This window comes from Chiloscyllium punctatum, chromosome 16, assembly GCF_047496795.1.
Source record: "Chiloscyllium punctatum isolate Juve2018m chromosome 16, sChiPun1.3, whole genome shotgun sequence".
In the NCBI taxonomy this organism is placed as follows: domain Eukaryota; kingdom Metazoa; phylum Chordata; class Chondrichthyes; order Orectolobiformes; family Hemiscylliidae; genus Chiloscyllium; species Chiloscyllium punctatum.
The window spans coordinates 28,994,905-29,018,137 of record NC_092754.1 but is presented as its reverse complement, the minus strand read 5'-3'; the positions used below and the strand labels follow the sequence as shown (position 1 = coordinate 29,018,137).

Here is a 23,233-nt window from a genome sequence, read left to right as displayed (position 1 = left end):
TGTTTTCATGGAGGAGGTGTGGGTTGGGTCAGGGCGGGGTGGGTGGGTTTAGTGTTTGGTGGGCGGAGTGGGGGGGGGATGCGGAGGCAGGGGTAGTCATACTTGCCCTTCATTTGGCTTACCCCAGCTTGCTGTGACCACAAGCACAGCTTAAGTCTTTTGCCCACAACAGGGAGCCGTGTCTGCGGTCTTGCCCCATAATCCACAGACCGTTCCCTTGGAATGTGGCTGCATTGCTGTGCTCCACAACCTGACCTTGACTTCCTTGAGACTGAAGCCAAGGTTTTCTGTTACTGCTCTGGTTAGCGTTAGTGATTCCATTGAGCTTTTTGGAAGGGTTTTGAAATTGGTGCAAGGAGCGATACTATTAAGCTGTTTTGCCTCTTTCTGGGGCTTGACACCATGTTTTGGATCATTCTTGGTGCTCGTGCTGTTGTAACATTCTCGACGCAGAAGCTCATTGATGTGAAGATGCACGGTGACACAGTGGTTAGCACTGCTGCCTCACAGCGCCAGAGACCCGGGTTCAATTCCTGCCTCAGGCGACTGACTGTGTGGAGTTTGCGCATTCTCCCAGTGTCTGCATGGGTTTCCTCCGGGTACTCCGGTTTCCTCCCACAGTCCAAAAATGTGCAGGTCAGGTGAATTAGCCATGCTAAATTGCCCGTAGTGTTAGGTGTAGGGGAATGAGTCTGGATAGGTTGCACTTCGATGGGTCAGTGTGGACTTGTTGGGCTGAAGGGCCTGTTTCCACACTGTAAGTAATCTAATCTCATCTAATATTGTGTGGATTTGCCCAGGGACAGGGACAGATTTGGAGCGAATGAAGTGATGGAGCTTTGAGATTCCCTGACCACACGCTATGGTACTGAGGAGGAGAAACCAACATGCAGCCTTCTGGTTAACATGGGCATGGGCCACAGGCTGTTATCAGCTTGATAAGATCACGGTTGATCTTGGCTCCACTGTTCTATCTGTCCCCTCTCTTGAGTATATTTAGTCACCCTGTTTATTTGGAACAGGCAATTCCAAAGACAACTGTCTCTCTGCTGAATGGAATATAAATGGGAGATTCTATATGTTGAAACTGTGTCCCCTGAAGTTCTCCACTAAGGTGAGCCACACTAGAGTCATAGAGATGTACATCATGGAAACAGACCCTTCGGTCCAACCCGTCCATGCCAACCAGATATCCCAACCCAAACTAGTCATACCTGCCAGCACCCGACCCTTATCCCTCCAAACCCTTCCTATTCATATATCCATCCAAATGTCTTTTAAATGTCACAGTCCTCTCAGGATTTTGTTTGTTTCTATGATTACCTTTACAATCTTCTTAACTCCAGTGGATCCAGGTCCAACCTGCTCATCCACTCCTCATCCCAGGAATCGGTTAAAGGAACAGTGGTGTTGATGTTGGTGTTGCTAGGAGATGAGGGTTTGACCATCACATACAGGAAACGGGGAGGGGGGAATCGGCTGCAACCTCAGAGTAATGGCCACTCAGTAAAATCCTTGTGTTGTGCTTCTTTGGAGGGTCAGACGCAGCCAGCAGGGCCTTTGTATTGGTGAGTTTTGAGAAGATTTGTAGCACAGGTAGTACTTGGTTTGGAGGTTTGAGTCTTTCAGACGTCTGTCCATCCACCTCCACGTGTGCAGGAGTTGGTGTAGGACGCACTGACCTCACCTGTTTGATCCACAACGGGCCATTGCACGGCAAGCGCACAACTCTGTCAGGAGCACAGATTTTAATGTTGATCCTCTGATACTTCACCAAACGTAGCCTGTGTCTACCCAGAGCATTTCCAGCTGAATAATATTCGAGTGAAGTATTACTGGGTACAGGTCTGTCACTGAGCAGCACAGGTGCTGTACTGGTTGGTATTGGTCAATGACCGTATAACCACTATGGTAGACAGCAAATGGATATTGATGTGTCTCTGGTCAGGGAAGGGCTGAACCTGAAATGAAGATAAAATGAAGTGAACTGAGTGAAGTCTGAACTATTTGTCTCTTTCTGGACTGTCAGTGAGACAATCTTTCTGACTGTTAGTGGGCGGCACAGTGGCACAGTGGTTAGCACTGCTGCCTCACAGCGCCAGAGACCCGGGTTCAATTCCCGCCTCAGGCAACTGACTGTGGAGTTTGCATGTTCTCCCCGTGTCTGCGTGGGTTTCCTCCGGGTGCTCCGGTTTCCTCCCACACTCCAAAGATGTGCAGATCAGGTGAATTGGCCATGCTAAATTGCCAGTAGTGTTAGGTAAAGGGGTATGGGTGGGTTGCGCTTCGGCGGGGCGGTGTGGACTTGTTGGGCCGAAGGGCCTGTTTCCACACTGTAAGTAATCTAATCTGAACAAGCTGTTTTGATATCTGGTGCAGGTACTGCTCCCACTGAACATTGGTCACTCAATTTGTCACCTGAAGTGTTTGATTTTAATGAGCTGGTCCCTGGTAGTTTAGAATCAGGCCTCCAATTAATCCTAACACCACTGGTCTGAGCCTCTCCTTGTTAACAATGAGGGATGCACACCTCTGTTCAGGTGTGGGAGCTGCAGTTATAAATGCCTTGAACATTGCCCCTCCCAGAGGGTGGGTGGGGGGTGTTGGCAGAGCAGATAAATCTCCGGGCTGCTTTTTTTTTGTGTTTAAAATGTGCCCGTGAGAGCACCAAAAGCAAGCTGGAAAGGAAACAGGCTGGAAGAGTACCCCCCCCCCTCCCCCAACCCACCCACCCGACCCCACCCCGCCCCCCTCCTCAGAGGATGCTCCTGTGCAAAAGTGGCCGGTTTGAACCTTGTCCCACTGGGAGTTGTTTGCGCCCCTCTTGTGAGTCCCTTGTCATTCCAGAGCTGCTCTGTGCTGTGCGTCAGAGATCAAAGATGACCTTGAGGGAGATCTGGTGTTATCCTGCAATGCCTGATGAATTCTAAACAGGAAACGGTTGCCTCAGAGCGTTGAGCTGTTGGCCTGGTAGCTTGCTGTCTTCACCCAGTAATGACCAAGGCAGGAGGAGAGGGGGTTAAATGTTCTTGCTCTGTGTACGCTCACATGAGCTAACATTGATCAGCTGAACTGGCTGGAGCCTTCCCTTGTTTTTTTTGAGGTGTGTGAATTATGATCTTGTGTACTTCCTTCACTTGCTTTCTCTCATTCCCACCTATTCCATGCCCACCCCTTACCTCCGTCAGCCCAGGCAGTGAGAAGGGACACCACCATATGTTTCGAATACATAATGCATAAGAATACATAAGAAACAAACAACAGGCAAAAGTAGACATTGGGCCACTTCACACTGATGCTGGAAGCCTAGTGATGGGCGATAAGGAAATAGCTGGAGAACTTAATAAGTACTTTGCGTCAGTCTTCACAGTGGAAGACATGAGTAATATCCCAACAATTAAAGGGAGTCAGGGGGCTGAGTTGAGTATGGTTGCCATTACAAAAGAGAAAGTGCTAGAAAAGCTAAAAGATCTTAAAATTGATAAATCTCTTGGCCCCGATAGGCTACATCCTAGAGTTCTGAGGGAGGTGGCTGAGGAAATAGCGGAGGCGTTAGTTGAGATCTTTCAAAGGTCACTGGAGTCACGGAAAGTCCTGGATGATTGGAAGATTGCTGTTGTAACCCCCTTGTTCAAGAAAAGATCAAGACAAAAGATGGAAAATTATAGGCCAATTAGCCTAACCTCGGTTGTTGGTAAAATTCTAGAATCCATCGTTAAGGATGAGGTTTCTAAATTCTTGGAAGAGCAGGGTCGGATTAGAACAAGTCAACATGGATTTAGTAAGGGGAGGTCATGCCTGACAAACCTGTTGGAATTCTTTGAAGAGGTGACAAGTAGGTTAGACCAGGGAAACCCAGTGGATGTGGTCTACCTAGACTTCCAAAAGGCCTTTGATAAGGTGCCACATGGGAGGCTGCTGAGCAAGGTGAGGGCCCATGGTGTTCGAGGTGAGCTACTGGTATGGATTGAGGATTGGCTGTCTGACAGAAGGCAGAGAGTTGGGATAAAAGGTTCTTTTTCGGAATGGCAGGGTGACAAGCGGTGTCCCGCAGGGTTCAGTGTTGGGGCCGCAGCTTGTACACATTATATATTAATGATCTGGATGAAGGGACTGGGGGCATTCTAGCGAAGTTTGCCGATGATACAAAGTTGGGTGGACAGGCAGGTAGTACTGAGGAAGTGGGGAGGCTGTAGAAGGATCTAGACAGTTTGGAAGAGTGGTCCAGGAAATGGCTGATGGAATTCAATGTGAGCAAATGTGAGGTCTTGCACTTTGGAAAAAAGAATACAAGCATGGACTACTTTCTAAACGGTGAGAAAATTCATAAAGCCAAAGTACAGAGGGATCTGGGAGTGCTAGTCGAGGATTCTCTAAAGATAAACATGCAGGTTGAATCCGTGATTAAGAAAGCGAATGCAATGTTGTCAATTATCTCAAGAGGGTTGGAATATAAAAGCACCGTTGTGCTACTGAGACTTTTTAAAGCTCTGGTTAGGCCCCATTTGGAGTACTGTGTCCAGTTTTGGTCCCCACACCTCAGGAAGGACATACTGGCACTGGAGCGTGTCCAGCGGAGATTCACACGGATGATCCCTGGAATGGTAGGTCTAACATATGAGGAAAGGCTGAGGATCCTGGGATTGTATTCATTGGAGTTTAGAAGATTAAGGGGAGATCTAATAGAAACTTACAAGATAATACATGGATTGGAAAGGGTGGATGCTAGGAAATTGTTTCCGTTAGGTGAGGAGACTAGGACCCGTGGACACAGCCTTAGAATTAGAGGGGGTAAATTCAGAACAGAAATGCTGAGACATTTCTTCAGCCAGAGAATGGTGGGCCTGTGGAATTCATTGCCGCAGAGTGCAGTGGAGGCTGGGACGCTAAATGTCTTCAAGGCAGAAATTGATAAATTCTTGATGTCACAAGAAATTAAGGGCTACGGGGAGAATGCGGGTAAGTGGAGTTGAAATGCCCATCAGCCATGATTGAATGGCAGAGTGGACTCGATGGGCTGAATGGCCTTACTTCCCCTCCTATGTCTTATGGTCTTATGGAATGACCTCATGTCCAGGAAACCCCGTGCCAGACACATGGGCTTACTCTCTGAAAGGGCAGAAGAGTGGAGTCAAGCGAAAATGACTGGAAGGTTTGTCAGAAAGTACATGGCTTGAAAAGTCTAACAGGAAGACACACAGATGGCTTTATCCAAACTGTTTCCCACAAAGGGCCAGATCTTGGCTTGTTGAGGCCATGTAACCAAATGGCCTGTTTCCACACTGTAGGGAATCTGATCAAACACGAACGATTGGGAGGGGGCGAGTTCCTGTTTGGTGAAAGAACTACCTGGGGCTGATAAGGGATGAGGCAGGAATATCTGGGCTGGCTTTTTATTGGCCACATGGATAGCCACTGAGCAGCTGCAAGGTCATGGGTAAAATATTCGATCCTGTTCCTCCTGGTGTTTGAGTTTGCTCAAGCTGCTGATACCCAGCTGGTCTCAGTGTGACAGCAGTGCCCCAAACAGGCCTGTCCGATCCGAGCCACCCTCAGTGGGAGGGTGGGTTCTACGTAGCAGGGATAGTTGCAACTCGTAAAGGACAAACATAAGGAGTAAAGAAAATCATCGGATCTCTACAGCATGGAAGTAGGCCATTCGGCCCATCAAGACCCTCTGAAGAGTATCCCACCCAGACCCATCCCTGTAACTGTGCATTCCCCATAGCTAATCTACCTGGTTTCTACATTCCTGGGCACTATGGGACAATTTAGCATGGCCAGTCCACCTAACCTGCACATCATTGGACTGTGGGAGGAAACCGGAGCACCGAGAGGAAACCCACATAGACACGGTGAGAATGTGCTAACTCCATACAGACAGTCACCTGAGGCTAGGAGTGAACCCTAGTCCGTGGCACCGTGAGGCAGAGTGCTAACCACTGTGCCACCGTAGGTACAGAGCTTTGGGGAAAGAGCAGGGAAATGGGAGTTTGTCCCAAATTGCTCCTGTTGAGTTCCAGCAGGTACAAGATGGGCCAAACAGCTTTCTGTAATCAACATTATTGCTAATTCTGGTTTTCACTTGTTCAGACCTCCAATGTCCGTGGGAGGCAGCAATTTCAGGAGCTGGAGAGAGATGCTGAGAATGTGAACCCTTGGGGTGTCCACCCAGCTTAGACACAACCTTAATACCCTCTCCGGTTCTGTCGTTGATTCAGTCCATTTCTTACTGAGTCACTGAACATGTATTAGGAAGATTATTATTAAGCTGGAGAGGGTTCAGAAGAGATTTACCAGAATGTTGCCGGGTATGGAATGTTTGAGTTATAAAGAAAGACTGGGACTTTTTTCGCTGGAGCATAGGAGGTCGAGAGATGACTTTATAGAGTTTTATAAAATTATGAGGGGTAGAGATTGGATTAATGGTAATTGTCTTTTCCCTGTGATGGGGGAATTCAAGACTAGGGATCATACCTTTAAGGTGAGAGGAGAAGCATTTAAAAAAGTAGGGGCAAATGTTTTACACAGAGGTTGGTTCGCGTGTGGAATGAACTTCCTGAGGAAGTGGTGGATGCGGGTACAATTACAACATTTAAAAGACTTTTGGACAAGGACATGAATAGGAAAGGTTTGGAGGGATATGGGCCAGGAGCAGGTTTAGTTTGCCATTATGTTAAACACGGGCTGGTTCTTTCAAAGGGTCTGTTTCTGTGCTGTGTGATGTTTTGACTGTGTATTTGTTTATGCATGTGGATTGTTATGACCGAGATTGGAAGGGTCACTGTTTCCTTTTCTAGTCCCAATCCTCCAGTGGCCCCTACAAATTTGATGTTGATCCAGGTCAGTGATATGGCCAATGCTGGGCGTCTCAGACTGTGTCAAGTTCAGTGTTAAGAATAAGTCAACCAGGCTATTTAGTCACCAGCAAATAACTGACTTATTACCAAAACCATATTACTCAAACAAAGATACAAAGGTTATTGTCAGACAACATGAATTATGCAAATATATCTTCCCTTTTCTAAAAAAAAGCTAACGCGCACATGCCTGAGGTGAAACAAAAAAAAAGAAACCTCTACTAGTGTTAGCATTAAAGTATTTTGGTCAAGTATTAGTTAAATACTTTTTACATGAATTTACACAAATTACCCAAAATCTGGTTCTGGTTTCAAAGTTATTCTGCACTGGCAAGGTGACGTTGGTGCACGTCCCTGAAATAACTGCAAGTGATTGAAATCCCCTTGTTCTAGGTGACTTCCAACAAACCCTCTCCAAGAATCCTCCATGAGTGGTAAAGATGCCTTCTGCTGGGTACCTGTGCTCTCACTTTGATGAGAAGCATTGCAAAGAAAGGGAGAAATGGGCTCCTGCTCTTCAGGCTGCTCCCTCAGTTCAGAAATCTTGGCTCCAGCTTTCTGCAGTCTTCCTCCATTTAAATAATATTCAGCTCTTCTGTTCTCCCTGCCAAAGTTCATAACCTCATATTTCCCTCACGTTATGTGCCATCTGCAAAGTTTCTGCCCAGTTACTTTATATCTGTGCCCCTCGTAAAGTCGTTGTGTCATCCTCACCACTTGCCACTTATTTTGTGTCATCTGCAAAGTTGGCTATAATGACTTTACTTCCATCATCTAAATCATTGATAACCTAAATAATTGTGGCCCCAGCACTGATCCCTGTGGCACTCTGCTAACTACAGGTTGCCATCTTGAAAATGCCTGATTTATCTCAACTCTCTGCCTTCTTTTTACTTATTCCTCTTATTTATGCTCATACCCTCCAACACCATGACCTGCTATCTTTGTGGTACCTTTCCAAACACTTTTTGGAAATCTGAATACATTGCATTTACGGGTTTCCCTTTATCTATCCTGCTTATTATAACCTCAAAGAACTGGTGTACTCCATGCTTTTGTTTGGAAGTTCAAGACATATTTATATGGGTCCAGTATGTTTTAACAACTAATAATGATGGAAATAATATCATAGCAGCTTGTTTTGGGAACTTTATTCCTGCTTTAAACCTACCCCACTCAATAAGGATGCAGGGGTTTCAGCTCAGTCACTGAGTTGCAACTTTCAAATATAGGCCCCCATTAACATCACTGCAGCAAGAAAATTGACAAGGCTGCAAATGGAGCATCCTCCCAGAACAACCTTGTTTCTGTTCTTCTTATCCATGAGTGTTCTCTCTCCGTACTCACATGGCTGGAGCAAGCAGTCTGCTCGTGGGTCCCTGTCAGTCACAGGGCCCGAAGCCTTCCCGTAACTGCCCTTGGTGTTGGTCACAGCACAAACCTGACTGCCCGCTTCTCTCTTTCTTCAATAGCCATGAAGACAGACCGTAAACGTTTAAAAGCAGAGAAGGCTGACCTGGTCAACCAAATGCAGCAGCTGTACGCCACGTTAGAGAGCCGGGAGGAACAACTGCGGGATTTCATAAGAAACTATGAGCAACACAGAAAGGTAAATGTAAACCAAGAATGGGAGAAGCACACATCGGCTACAGGGGAAAAGATGGGTTTCGTACCCACTGTGTATTTCCATGTCATAAAACCTAAATCTAACTATAAATCGTGACAATAAAACCTAAATATAAATCTGGGGATGGTCACTCACCATGTATCTCCATGTTATCTTACATTGTGTGCGGTCTGTTCTATTGAACATTAATCGTGGGCGACCTGTTTGTTTCATGGTCTGACGTGTTGTCCATGTACGGTTTTAATGGAATGTTTGTCATCAGCGAGGAGGGGAAACTGTTCCACACTGAGTGAATACTGTGACCTTTCACCTCATTGGCCATGCCTCACGTGCAGCCCAGGGTTGAAAATCCCACCTCTGTCCTGTCAGTGCAGGCCTAACCCATTTTTGAGGAAGTGTGTGCCCTGTCCCTCGCAGCGTGCAGATCCACCACTCAATACTCTTCCTCTTTTGAGTAACTGGCATTTAATCAAACTGAGGTAGCAGGTGAAAATGGACGCTGTACTGACTCAGAAGTTGGAGTCGAGGAAGATTTGTAAGGAGCTTTACCGTGTATCCAATCCAATCCATGCTGCTTCTTATCAAGTGCTGCATACTGATTGGGAGCCTGTGTTGAAAAATTGCTCTTCTTGATATTAACATCCCTCACTTTGATGAGAGAGAGCTCTAATTCTGTTTAACAACATCAGTTAGAAAAATAGGCTTTCAAAATTGCCTCATTAGGTAGTGGGTGAAGTCTTTGAAAATCAAAGTTGACCTGAAAATCGATGATTCGCCCCAGTCTGATATGAATAATGATTTTACACAAAGGAGACTGGTACAGCTTTGCATGCTGGGATATAATTAACAATAGATCTGTACCAACCCTTCTCCTTCTCATTCTGTATGGCTCTCTCCCTCTCTTCCTTCCTGTCTGTCAATCTCTCTTTTCTCTCTCTCTCTGTTTCCCTTCTTCTCTCTGAGTCTTTTTCTCTCTCTTTCATTTCTCTCTCTCCTCCCCCATCTCAGTGAAAATAACTTCAATACTTGTGAGTTATTTGCAAGTTCTCATGCTCCCTGTCTCTCTTTTTCTTTCTGTTCCTCGTTCTGTCCATCCCAAATATAAAATCAACAGATACCGAAAGCTGGAAATCAAGTAGAAGGAGAAGATGCAGGTAGAGAGGGAAACGGTTAACACTTCAGGGTGAAGCATCTTTGATCAAAAGATGTCTGTTCCTCTCCCCTGGGCCAGGCCCTCAGTGTCAGAGGGTAGGGAGGGGGATTCCTTTCCAATCTGTGCAGGTGGAAGGCGATGCTCAGAGAAGTTTTACTGATTTGTACAATTTATTTTGTAGTTCAGGCCACCTTAAAAAAAAAGACAAAATCGGTCAACTCCGTTTCCATTTCTCTGCAGGAGAGCGAAGATGCAGTAAAGGTTTTGGCGAAAGAGAGAGACTCTCTCGAGCGAGAGAAGTGGGAGCTGCGCAGACAGGCCAAGGAGGCGACAGATCACGTGACTGCACTCCGATCGCAGCTGGACCTGAAAGAAAACAGGACGAAGGAACTGGAGGCAGAGCTGGCCATGGTAAGTGATGGGAAGGAGAGTCCCCCACCCCCCACCCCGGTGTTATCCCACAAACACAGCCCTTTGAAATTCATGGGGAACCCTGTGGCCAGGTGGACCAACAGGGGGAGGACGCAGCACCTTCCCCAATGTCATTAATGAGTGTTGTCCATTTCCTAATGATCTCAACGTGGTTGCACTTGTAATCACTCTCACTCAGAACTAGAGGCTAGACTGGCCCTCAGTCAGTAGGGAGCTGCCTGTAAATCATGGGACGTTTAGACTTGTTTCTCATCCTTTGGTTTGGATGTCTAGGCAGTCAGTTACAGACCAGCATTGGACATTGAGTTAAGGACACAATGTAGCAATGGATTGCCTTGTGAAGCATCATGCTCACCCTCTGTATTTGTCTACATTGTTAGTTGTGTGTGTTTTCTTTACCCTGCCGTATGTCATTTTGTTACTGGTGTACATGGTGAGTGATGGTACACACACGCTGTGGAGCCTCCGAGACTCCCCTCCCCCTCTCGGTTTGGCCCCTGGCATTTCATGTCATGTCAGTTTTGTAAAGAGTAACCGGACGCTCCGAAACAGTTCTTCCCCGGAGCTTCCAAAGGCCTGGATTTCTCTGCTGCAGACGGTGGTCTCGCAAATGCCCTCGGGTTTAACTCGGGTCGGCGAGGATTTTGGTGAAAGGAAACGAAGCTGCAGGTTCGGGAAGGTCGGTCCCGTCGCACTGATGCCCAGCGAATGCGGCTGTCTGGGAAGGGGTGGATACCGTGCTGGACAGGAGCCAGCTGCCCTAAAGGTTATCCTTCACTTGCTGCTGGAGCAGGAGCCCAGGAGCAGGTTTTAACAACGGCTGGGAAATTGAAGCTTAAGGCCAGGTTTCCTGATGTTCACAAACTGGGTCCCCTTCCTTCATCGTCCCTCGCTGTTCCGTATTCACCACCTGCATCAATCTTCTCATTAAAACAAAAACAGGACGCAAGGCAGAACTGGTGTAGATAAGGGTGAATTTTTGACAGTCCAGACTCCATGGGCTGATTCGGTGTCTATGACAAGTACAAGGCGACCTCGGTTATCCAAACATCCATTATCCAAATTTTGGATTATCCAAACAAGATCTCAATATCCCGATGCTTGGGTAAACTGTGTTATCCGAATGTTCAATTATCTGAACAAAGTACTCCTCGCCCATGTCGTTCAGATAATCAAGGTTACCCTGTATAACAACGCTGCACAGAATGAGGCCATTTGGCCCACTGTGCCCGTGGCAGCTCTTTGTTTGAGCGATCCAGCTTGTCCAACTCCCCGGCTCTTTCCCCATAGCCACGCCATCATTTCCCCTTTTAGTCAGCTCCCTTTCGAAAGTCCCCTTTTGACAAAGGGTCTGGGTCGCTGTGCATCCCTCTGGAGACCGAGAAGGAAGCAACGAGGAAGAATAAACTGTGGAGGAGCACACAGCAACTTGGAACCCAACAGTGCTGATATGAAGAGCAGGTTTCTAAAATGTAGGGTGTAAAGGGCGTGTGCAGGGCCCCTGTAACAGATACCTCCAATGTGTTTGTGGGAAGTTGGCGTCACTGGAAGGCTAACATTTCTCGTCATCCTTTTGTGCTGCCTTCCTGAAGTTCTGCAGTCTGTGGGGTGTCGGTGCATTGTACTCCTGTTCCATGAGAAGTTCCAGAGCCAATGAGGGAATAGTGTGTGGCTTGGATGGGAAAGTGCTGGTGATGGTGCTCCCATTTTCTTGCTGCCCTTGTCCTATGAGGCGATCGGAAACAGGGCTCTGGAAGATGCTGTTGTGGAAGCAGTGCTTTGGTGAGAAAGCAAATGGCAGCTTGTTATTTAAATGGTGGCAGATTGGGAAAGATAATGTACAAAGGGCCCAGAAGGTCCCTTGAACACCAGACGACGAAAGCAATCATGCAGCTGCAGCAAACACTTCAGAAAGCAAATGGTTGTTTTGTGCTTCATTGCAACACAGGAACAAAGACATGTTACTGTAGCTGTTCAGGCTTTAGTGAGACCACACCTGGAACACTGCACACAGTTTGTTCCCTTTATCCAGGAAATGACATACCTGCCATGGAGGCAGTGCAGGTTAAAGTTCACCAGACTGATTCCTGATATGGTAGGTTTTATGTATGAGGAGGGATTGGACCAACTGGTCATGTGTTCACTGGAAACTCATTGATGCATATCAAATTTGGATCAGGTTGGGTTAAAGCTCCCTCTTGGCTGTAGGCCCATGCTCAGAGGTTTCCTACTCCCACATGGATCGGGTTTGTCCACACAGCAGCAAGAATGCTGAGAGTGGAAGGTAGGGTCTGGATAGCCTGGCTGGGGTGGTGCTTGCCCTAGCTCTGAAAAGGGTAGGGGGAGGAGGGTGGTGGGCCTATGAGATTCTGTGCCACTCGAGGCCAAGTCACTCAATGTGTTTCACGAAAGAAGTCAATACCTCGCGGCTGAAGGTGTCGTGGGACTCAGGGAGGGAACAGTAGGATGGTGATTGGATAGGGGATCAACCATGATTAAGTTGAATGGTGGAGCAGGATTGATGGGTTGAATGGCTTACTGCCCTGTTTTCTCAGATGGGATTGAACTGTTGCAGTGCATCTTGGAGATGGTATACACTGCAGCCAGTGTGTGCTGTTGGTGGGAGAGGTGAATGTTGAAAGCGCTAGATAGCTCCTACATTAGGTCAGGGTTTTGCGGTGTTAGCAGTTGTGAAGGTAGCACCATTTGAGGAGTTGTGTCGGAGCTTCTACAAATAGACAGACAGACCATGGGATTAAGTGTCTACTGCCATCGATTGGCATTGCCTTCAGTTCCTTCACTTTGATGTCTGTCAGACACACAGGCTGGTGCACTCTCGAGTGTTCAGGATGTCGCGATTTCCTATGAAAGGGATTTTGAGCACACAGCTGCCTACACCTGTTCTCCCTGGGACAGTGGGCCATGTTGAGTAAGGGGTGATGTTCTGGGACAGTGGGACCTGTTCAGTAAGGGGTGATGTTCTGGGACAGTGGGCCATGTACAGTAAGGGGTGATGTTCTGGGACAGTGGGACCTGTTCAGTAAGGGGTGATGTTCTGGGACAGTGGGACCTGTTCAGTAAAGGGTGATGTTCTGGGACAGTGGGACCTGTTCAGTAAGGGGTGATGTTCTGGGACAGTGGGCCCTGTTCAGTAAGGGGTGATGTTCTGGGACAGTGGGCCCTGTTCAGTAAGGGGTGATGTTCTAGGACAGTGGGCCGTGTTCAGTAAGGGGTGATGTTCTGGGACAGTGCGCCATGTTCAGTAAGGGGTGATGTTCTGGGACAGTGGGACCTGTTCAGTAAGGGGTGATGTTCTGGGACATTGGGCCATGTACAGTAAGGGGCGATGTTCTGGGACATTAGGACCTGTTCAGTAAGGGGTGATGTTCTGGGACAGTGGGCCCTGTTCAGTAAGGGGTGATGTTCTGGGACATTGGGCCGTTTTCAGCCAGGGGTGATGTTCTGGGACAGTGCGCCATGTTCAGTAAGGGGTGATGTTCTGGGACAGTGGGCCCTGTTCAGTAAGGGGTGATGTTCTGGGACAGTGGGCCCTGTTCAGTAAGGGGTGATGTTCTAGGACAGTGGGCCGTGTTCAGTAAGGGGTGATGTTCTGGGACAGTGCGCCATGTTCAGTAAGGGGTGATGTTCTGGGACAGTGGGACCTGTTCAGTAAGGGGTGATGTTCTGGGACATTGGGCCATGTACAGTAAGGGGCGATGTTCTGGGACATTAGGACCTGTTCAGTAAGGGGTGATGTTCTGGGACAGTGGGCCCTGTTCAGTAAGGGGTGATGTTCTGGGACATTGGGCCGTTTTCAGCCAGGGGTGATGTTCTGGGACAGTGCGCCATGTTCAGTAAGGGGTGATGTTCTGGGACAGTGGGCCGTGTTCAGGAAGGGGTAATGTCCTGGAGCAGAGGGTCGTGTTCAGTCAGGGGTGATGTCCTGGGACAGTGGGTTGTGTGCAGTGAGGGGCAATATTCTAGGATAGTGGGCCCTGTTCAGGAAGGAGGGATGTACTGGGACAGTGGGCCGTGTTCAGTAAGGGGTGATGTTCAGGGACAGTGGGCCCTGTTCAGTAAGGGGCGATGTCCTGGGACAGTGGGTTGTGTGCAGTGAGGGGCGATGTTCTAGGATAGTGGGCCCTTTTCAGGAAGGAGGGATGTCCTGGGACAGTGGGCCGTGTTCAGTAAGGGGTGATGTTCTAGGATAGTGGGCCCTGTTCAGGAAGGAGGGATGTCCTGGGACAGTGGGCCCTGTTCAGTAAGGGGTGATGTTCTGAGACGGTGGGCCCTGTTCAGTAAGGGGTGATGTTCTGGGACAGTGGGCCATGTTCAGTAAGGCGTGATGTTCAGGGACAGTGGGCCCTGTTCAGTAAGGGGTGATTTTCTGGGACAGTGGGCCCTGTTCAGTAAGGAGCAATGTTCTGGGACAATGAGCCCTGTTCAGTAAGGGGTGATGTTCTGGGACAGTGGGCCCTGTTCAGTAAGGAGCGATGTTCTGGGACAGTGGGCCCTGTTCAGTAAGGAGCGATGTTCTGGGACAGTGGGCCGTGTTCAGTAAGGGGTGATGTTCTGGGACAGTGGGCCCTGTTCAGTAAGGAGCGATGTTCTGGGACAGTGGGCCATGTTCAGTAAGGGGTGATGTTCTGGGACAGTGGGCCCTGTTCAGTAAGGAGCGATGTTCTGGGACAGTGGGCCGTGTTCAGTAAGGCGTGATGTTCTGGGACAGTGGGCCCTGTTCAGTAAGGCGTGATGTTCTGGGACAGTGGGCCCTGTTCAGTAAGGAGCGATGTTCTGGGACAGTGGGCCATGTTCAGTAAGGGGTGATGTTCTGGGACAGTGGGCCCTGTTCAGTAAGGAGCGATGTTCTGGGACAGTGGGCCGTGTTCAGTAAGGCGTGATGTTCTGGGACAGTGGGCCCTGTTCAGTAAGGGGTGATGTTCTGGGACAGTGGGCCGTGTTCAGTAAGGCGTGATGTTCAGGGACAGTGGGCCGTGTTCAGTAAGGGGTGATGTTCAGGGACAGTGGGCCGTGTTCAGTAAGGGGTGATGTTCAGGGACAGTGGGCCGTGTTCAGTAAGGGGTGATGTTCTGGGACAGTGGGCCCTGTTCTGTCAGGAGCGATGTGACAGTGTACGTTGCCAAAGCCTTGGTTTTGCTGAGGGTGTACAGACAAGTGGACTGTCTCCTCAGCTAGCAGTCATAACCCTGAGGGTGGAAGGGTTTGAGTGGGGAGTAAATCACCCTGTCCTGCTGGGTTACCCCACCCGCAGCAGGGGTGACTGGTGAAGATGAATGACAATACAAAACCTAGGGCCAAGTAATGGCGGGAGGACGTGTCCCAACCCAACAGCAACTATCATCTGTCATCTCACATTCTTATTTCTTTCTTGTTTGCCGACAGTGAAGGCAGTTATGAATTATGATTTTTATCATTCCTCTTTAGTCATCATCTGTACAGAGCAGGGAGGGACATTAGTTGGATATTGCATTGCTCGTCATACAGGATTACAGCTATTGGTCACTCACTGAAAGTTTCTAGTATCTGGGAGTCCTGGTGTTGGGCTGGGGTGGACAAAATTAAAAATCACACAACACCAGGTTATAGTCCAACAGGTTTATTTGGAAGCATTAGCTTTCAGAGTGCTGCTCCTTCATCGGGTAGCTGTGGAGCAGGACCATAAGCAATTAAATTCTGTGTCTTATGATCCTGCTTCACAGCTACCTGATGAAGGAGCAGCACTCCGAAAGCTACTGCTTCCAAATAAACTTGTGGGACTATAACCTGATGTTGCGTGAAAGTCTTCAGTTAGTGTTGGTCCAGCAGAGAGATGGTGCAGCTCCTACATATGGTAGTTCTTTCTGTTGGGGGGGCAGGGGTGATGTGGCTGACCTGCTCAGCTCTATAACAGTGTGACAAGAGGGGAGGTGAACATGGCTTACTGAGCCATTGCCAGTAGAGCATCGCAGGAACACTGCAAATCTCAGCTGAGGGTCCCACTTAAATCCCAGCTTTAAAGGTCCAGTATCAGTTGTGACCAGGGACTTCTCATGGATTATTTTAATTCCAGAATTCAGTGCTGAGGCTTTACAGACAGGAGCTGCTTATGTTGCCGAGGGCTGGCAAGATGCCGAGTTTTTAGTTAGTACAATTTACAAAATGCACGGTACAGCGGAAGAGAAATCTATTTTTCACGGGTAAACGTAACTCAAAACTCGTGGACTGCTCAGCAAGGTCTCCAGAATGTGAGGTAGAAACTCCGATCTTGTACCCAGCAGTTTGAAGTCTGTGTTAGCCCTCACTCCTCAGTGTGGATTGGCGGGAGGAAGGAGCCCTGAGTTGCTCTGAATGCATTGCTGTGAGCCAAGCCTTCAGTATGTCAGTCAAATGGCAGATTTTAGCGAGCAGTTTGCCATTCACTCGGTCCTTAATTGTTGCTTTTTGCAAAAAAAAAATTATTTGAGATGTAGGCATTGCTTAATTGGGCCAGCATTTGTTACCCATTTGTTGCATAATTGTCCTTGAGAGCACTTGAGAGTCAGTCACAATGCTACGGTCTGGAGTCACATGTAGGCCAGACCAGGTAAGGATGGCAGTTGACTTCGCTAGAGGACATTGGTGAACCGGGTAGGGTTTCAAGGACAATCGATAGTCTCATGGCCAGCATTATTGAGACTAGCCTTTAATTCCGGAGTTTTATTGTAAACAGTTAAAGCTAGTCTTTAATTGACTCCTGAGAGATGAACACCTCATCCTGTCCACAATAGACACAGGACCAAGGACTCTTGTGGTGCAGTGGTAGTGTCCCTATCACTGAGCCAGGAGGCCTGGGTTCAAGTCCCAGTTGTCCAGGAGGTATGTCACAACCAGAGTGAACCGGTTGATTAACCTTAACTCAACATGGGGCCGGTGAGCACGAGGAGATCTTGACGCAGTTTGAACCCAGTGGGATAGCAGGGAAATCCCAGTGATGTCTAATCATGGAATTGAGCCAAACACCAGATTCGTCGTGTGGCATTCCTTCTGACATTCCCTTACTCTGGAAGTTTCTGCCTGTTTAAATGCGACAGGCTTACGTCGATTGGGAGAAACACAGCACGGATACACTGAGCATTCATCTCCTCAAACTGGGAGCTTCTGCTGTGGCCCGAGGTATGGACTGGAGACAGCCCAGACTGCTGTGGGAGCCACCCTTGACCTTCTCAGTTAGCTGCTGCCTTCAGGGTGCTGCAATAGAGTGGTTTAATTGTGCATTGAAGATTTGTTCCTTCCATCCAGTTGCGTTATTGGTGCAGAACATTCCTTCTGTAAGGCCTGGCTAACGGAGAGAGAGAGAGAGAGAGAGAGATGAGATCTGAGGGTGAACACTCTGAGCCATTCTGTGGTTTAGCCTGGCTGGTAGCTGCCTGCTCTCTGTTCAGTTTGTACAGCTTCTTCCAGCTGCATGCTATTGATTATTTTCACTCTTCTTCCTCCGTCTGAAATAGTTTCCATGATACACTGACTTCCGTCTTGCTGTATTATTCTTTTCTTCCTTTCGTCTTTCACTTCATTTTAGTCCTCCGCTTTTATCCTCCTGGAATGTATGTTACCCTCCAGCATCCTGGTCCAACCTCGCCACCTACTGGTAAAGCAGGAATTAGCCTGCATCTGTGAGGGCAGGTCAGGTCAGGTCAAAGGTCATGTAGGGGCAGAACACATTAGGTCATTCTATTTGACATGCTATCTCCCCAGATAATGAACCGTATGGGCCAGAAAATGGAATATCGTATTTTCGATCGTTCAGCTGAGAAGGAATCCTTCCCTCGGGTGCTGGCGGTAAGAAGTGCACTGAGAAACTATATCACGCACTTTGTGTATTTAAATGGTGTTCTGTTGTACAATTGGCACCAATTGATCGCCGTAGCCCACTTCTAACTCTGGCGTGGTTCTTGAGCTGGTGTGCACGTTTGTGACCTGTTACTAACCTGTGACTGGTATTAGTGCCTTCCTGTAGCACACCTCCTGCTTTGGGATGGGTTTGGTCTAGCGAGAGTGTATGGTAGGGTTTATATCTGGGCTCTTCTCCATGTTCACTCTTGTTCCCTTGCTCCCACCCTCTCCTGTCCCAACTCTGGTCAACTGTACGTATCCCCTCGATTGCTGCCCCTTCCCCACCCTTGTCCCTTTCCACATCCTAAGTAACAGGGCCTCCAGGATCAGGCTCCACATGCAACACTTACTTCTTATTGCCTCTCCGCCATTTCTACAATCCTACAGCTCCCTCCCTCATGTCATGGTGAGTCCTTCCAAACATCACGGTGAGTGTACCTTCACCGACTGCAGCAGCTCAAGAGAGTTGTTCTCCCCCAACTTCTCAATGCCAACCCAGGATGAGCAGTAAATGACACCCACGTCCCAGCTAACACAGGACCTTATTAAAAAGAAAAAGCTTCAAAATCTATTTCTTTGAGGAGACTGTCAATCTCCATCCTCAGATCTTCTCCTAGTCCTTCTCCGTCTGTAATGTTGTGGATATTTCTGGGTGATCAGGCTGGATCTCGATGTTCTGGAGATCTGTTCTGTAGGGATGTGCTGCCTGTGGACTGGTAGAGAGAGTGCCTGCTCCCCACCCCAACCTCGACTTGGCCTTTAATCACAACTTCTGAACAAAGTAACCTGTATGAATATCGGTGTCTGTGAAAGGTCGAGGTGTCTCAGATCCATCTTGAATAATATATAGCTGTGTGCCCTGTGAGAAGTGGAGTCTATCCCAGTCCTGGATTCCTCCCGCCCCACTCTTACACATGTATAGACACATGGTGGGCAGGGAACCCTGCCATGTTTCCCCCTGGCTTCAGTGTGGAAGCCAGGTACTGTTGCTATTTTGAGCTAGTGTCAGAGTCACCCACCTACTCCAAACTCTTCCCTTTTAGTGAAGTTACTGGAATGAGCAATGACCTTTAGCTTCATGACACCTCTCTTGGGGCATGTCCCATAATCCTACACACGTGTTCACAGACACATGTATGTATACTCCCAACCTTTGTGTGAGGTTCACCCTTCCCCCCTTATCCCAGACATATCCTGACAGGAGACCACACCTAACCTCAGCATTTTGACACTAACCCCCCAGTATCCATCAGAAAGATCACCCAACTACTCCACATACAAGGACTTTGACTTGCAGAGACAGCTGTAATGTAGACTGCTGCTACAGCTATTCTTTGCTTTGCCAATCCCATAGGCAGCAATGACCAGTTGAGGCTGAAATGTTGGTCAGGGTCCCTCCTCTTTTTTTCGGGTAGTGCCCGGGTCTTTGATGGCATCCTCCAGAATTGCCACCACAGGGCGGACTTGGTTTGACATCATGCCTGATCCCCTCACTGCTGCACTGGACTCGAGGAAGAATGTTTGCCCCTCAGTCTTTGGGAGTGGAGCGATGTCCTGTTCTTCAGAGGCTCCCAGCATTGGAGGTGTGAGGGTGAGTGAACCCACGAGGACACTGCTTCGGAGTGAGAGTGCAAGCTGCTGAGAGTTTGACTGATGTGATACTTCCATAACCAAGTTCTGGGCAACTCGATGCCACTGGCACCTGCCCATCTTTCCATACCATCGTGCCACCTTCAGCATCGTGTTCGTGGTTTTTCTGTAACATTCCTGATGAATGATTCCCTGTGGTGATAGGTATCTTTGACATTCCCCATTTCAAATCTCATAATTAGCTCTCAACGTCAGCCACTCTACGCTGTTCAACTCCAAACTGACTACGTTTAACAGTCCATTACCCTCTTGTACCTCTTAACTGACCGTGGCCCCTTGGAGCTTCCTTGGTCCTCCAACAGGCCTTAGATTCCTGGCTGTTGTTTTGACCCACCTCCCAAGGGCTAGCAGGTGGGGACAGTGGTGTTTCTGCTGAACACGTACGCTGAGCATTCCTGAGGCCCATGTCTGACATTCGTCACTCTTCCTCAACGTATCTCTGTCAGTGAATCTATCCATTGGAATTCAGACTGGGTCGATTGATGAGCTCTGGATTGATTGATTAACTTTCACTGACTTGCCCAGCAAATACTGACAAAGATTCTTACCTTACTGCTGTTTTATTCCATTGAGTTATGGATTTGATAAATGTGTTAGTTTTGAAATCCTTGGTAACACTGGGCACTTACGCTAGTGGCAAGTAAAGAACACATGATGACCAGCACTCCTTAATACTAAGCTCTTGCTGCTCCTTAACCCTCCTTCTCCAGTACTTCACCTTACAGTCATAGAGATGTACAGCACAGAAACAGACCCTTCGGTCCAACTCGTCCATGCCTACCAGATATCCCAACCCAATCTAATCCCACTTGCCAGTACCTGGCCCATATCCCTCCAAACCCTCCTATTTATATACCCATTCAGATGCCTTTTAAATGTTGCAGTTGTACCAGCCTCCACCACTTCTTCTGGCAGCTCATTCCATATATGTACCATGTGGGTTTGTAGATATTTTCTAATCCACCCTGTTCAGAGATGTTATGACACACCTCTGGAGCAGGTGGAGCTTGAACCGGGTCCTCCCTGGCACAGAGACGGAGATGCTACCACTGTGTGACGTGTGCCCTTGTTGGGGTTATGTACTTGCCACTAAATTCTCCCTTGAGATGGTTGTCAAATCATCTGAGACTCCTCCTCAGCCACCTGTTTGAGAAAATCCCAGGGACATCTCCTCTGGGCCGCAGAGCAGCTCAGAGTGGGAGGGGAAAGATCCCGCTGTCATGGTCCACGTAGGTACCAATGATATCAGTGGGAAGAGGAAAGAGGTTCTGCTCAGGGTGTATGAGCAGCTAAAGGTGAAATTAAAAAAACAGAACTGAAGAGGTAATAATCTCTGGAACACTGCCAGACCCACGAGCAAATTGGCACAGGATCAACAAGATTAAAGAAGGAAATGCAAGACTCAGAGATTAGTGTGGGAGAAATGGGCTCAAATTCATGGAACATTGGTACCAGGACTGGGGAAGGAGGAAGCTGTTCCCGTGGGACACGCTCCACCTGAGTCATCCTGGGACCAGAGTCCTGGCAAATGGTACAACCAAGGCTTTAAACTAAATAGTGGGGTGTGCAGGGTTCGGTTTCCATGGAGACTGATGGAATAAGTTGAAGGTCGGGGAGGGATCAGCAGATGTTATTGAAGTTTCCAGCACAAGTGATAGGACAGAAGGTGTGGAAGGGGTCAAGAATCTAACTTCAGGCATTGGGGGCAAGTGTTGAGAGTGTGGTGCTGGAAAAACACAACAGGTCAGGCAGCATCTAAGGAGCAGGAGAATCGACGTTTCAGGCAAAAGCCCTGCTTCCTTATGAAGGTCCTTTGCCCGAAATGTCGATTCTCCTGCTCCTCGGATGCTGCCTGACCTGCTGTGCTTTTCCAGCACCACACTCTCAACTCTGATCTCCAACATCAGCCGTCCTCACTTTCGCCGAGATAAGGGAACAATACTGCGAATGGGGCAGTCAGTGCTGGTCTGGGGGTGTTGTACTTAAATACATACAATCTACAAAACAATGTAAGTGAGTTTGTAGCACAGATTGCAATTGGCAGGTGCAATGATGTGGGTATCACAGAGGCTGCAAGGAGGATCTGTCTGGGAACTAAATATCCAAGGATATGCGCCCTTTCAAAAGGACAGGCAGATGGAGGCTGGGTTGCCTTGTTCGTAACAAATTAAATTAAATTGAAAGTGCAAGGAGTGAAAGAGAGTTGGAAGGTGTAGAATCTGTGTGGGTCGAGTTCAGGAACCGCAAAGGAATACCCTGATGGGAGTTATTTCCTGGCCTCCAGCAGTAGGCAGCATATAGGGAAGTAAATAAATCAGGAACTAGAAAAGGCAGGGAGAATGTGGGGATTGCAGATGCTGGAGATCAGAGTCAAAAAGTGTGGCGCTGGAAAAGAGCAGCATCTGAGGAGCAGGAGAATCGACCTTCATCATCAGGTTCGACAGGTAGAAAAGACAGTTAAGAAAGGACGATGACGGTAATCATGGGGGATTTCAATTTGCAGGTGGACTGGGAAAATCTGGTTGGTAGCGGATCTCAAGAAAAGGAATTCATGGAATGCCTCCGAGATTTTTTTGGAGCAGCTTGTGGTAGAGCCCATGAGGGAACAGGCAATACTGGGTTTAATGATGTGTAATGAGGTTAGGGAGCTTAAGGTGAAGGAACCGTAAGTGGAGAGTGACCGTAATATAATATAATTCACTGTGCAGTTTGAGAAGGGGAAGCTGGAATCGCGGGTAATAGTATTACAGTTGAGTAAAGGTAACTAAAAAGATATGAGGGAGGAGCTGGCCAGAATTGATTGGAAGGGCAGCCGAGCAGGGAAAATGGTGGAGCAGCAATGGCAGAGGTTTCTGGGAATAATTCGGAAGGCACAGCAGAATTTATCCCAACATAGAAAAAAACGCACTACTAAGGGGAGGATGAGGCAACCATACTCTATGCGTCAGGTGTCAGCACAAAAGCAAAAGGACAAAACATACAATGTGGTGAAGATTAGTGGGAAGCCAGAGGTTTGGAAAGCCTTTAGAAACCAGAGAAGAGTAACTAAAAAAAGCAATGGGGGGGTGGGGGGGATGGTGGAGGGGGAAGGAGTGAAATGTGAGAGTAAGCTAGCTCGTATTATAAAAGAAGTGGTTTTTGTTAGATATATAAGAGGAAAGAGAGAGGCAAGAGTGGACTTGGACCAATGGAAATTGCAGCTGGAAAGTCGTAACGGGTTAAAGAAAAGGTGGAGGAATTGAATTGGTACTTTGCATCAGTTTCCACAATGGAAGACACCAGAACTTCAGGAAAGTCCGAGGCGAGTGAGCTGACCATCACTAAGGAGAAATTGTTGGGGAAGCTGAAAGGTCTGAAGGTGGCTAGGTCACCCGGACCAGGTGGTCTACACCCTGGGGTTCTGAAGGAGGATAGCTGAAGAGCTTGTGGAGGTAGTGATCTTTCTGGAATCACTGGAGTCAAGGAGGATCCCAGAGGACAGGAAAATGGCTAATGTAACACCCCTGTTTAAGAAGGGAGGGAGGAAGAAGGCATGAAACCATCAGCCAGTTAGCCATTGGTAAAACTTTAGAGATCATTAGTAAGGATATGATTGTGAAGTACTTGGATGTGCACAGTAAAATAGGACTGAGTCAGCAC

General features: G+C 48.0%; 1 protein-coding gene across 5 annotated transcripts in view; it reads left to right on the top strand.

Moving 5' to 3' along the window:
* Positions 1–23,233, top strand: part of LOC140487121 (kazrin-like) — a 339,165-nt gene that overhangs the window by 181,578 nt on the left and 134,354 nt on the right. For 4 of the 5 annotated variants that reach the window (XM_072586643.1, XM_072586642.1, XM_072586644.1 and 1 more), the window contains 3 exons: positions 8,333–8,469; positions 9,881–10,051; positions 17,807–17,890. In XM_072586643.1, coding sequence (XP_072442744.1) covers positions 8,333–8,469; positions 9,881–10,051; positions 17,807–17,890 — 392 coding nt within the window. The remainder of the gene's footprint in view (positions 1–8,332; positions 8,470–9,880; positions 10,052–17,806; positions 17,891–23,233) is intronic. The other variant, XM_072586646.1, reaches the window with a different exon arrangement.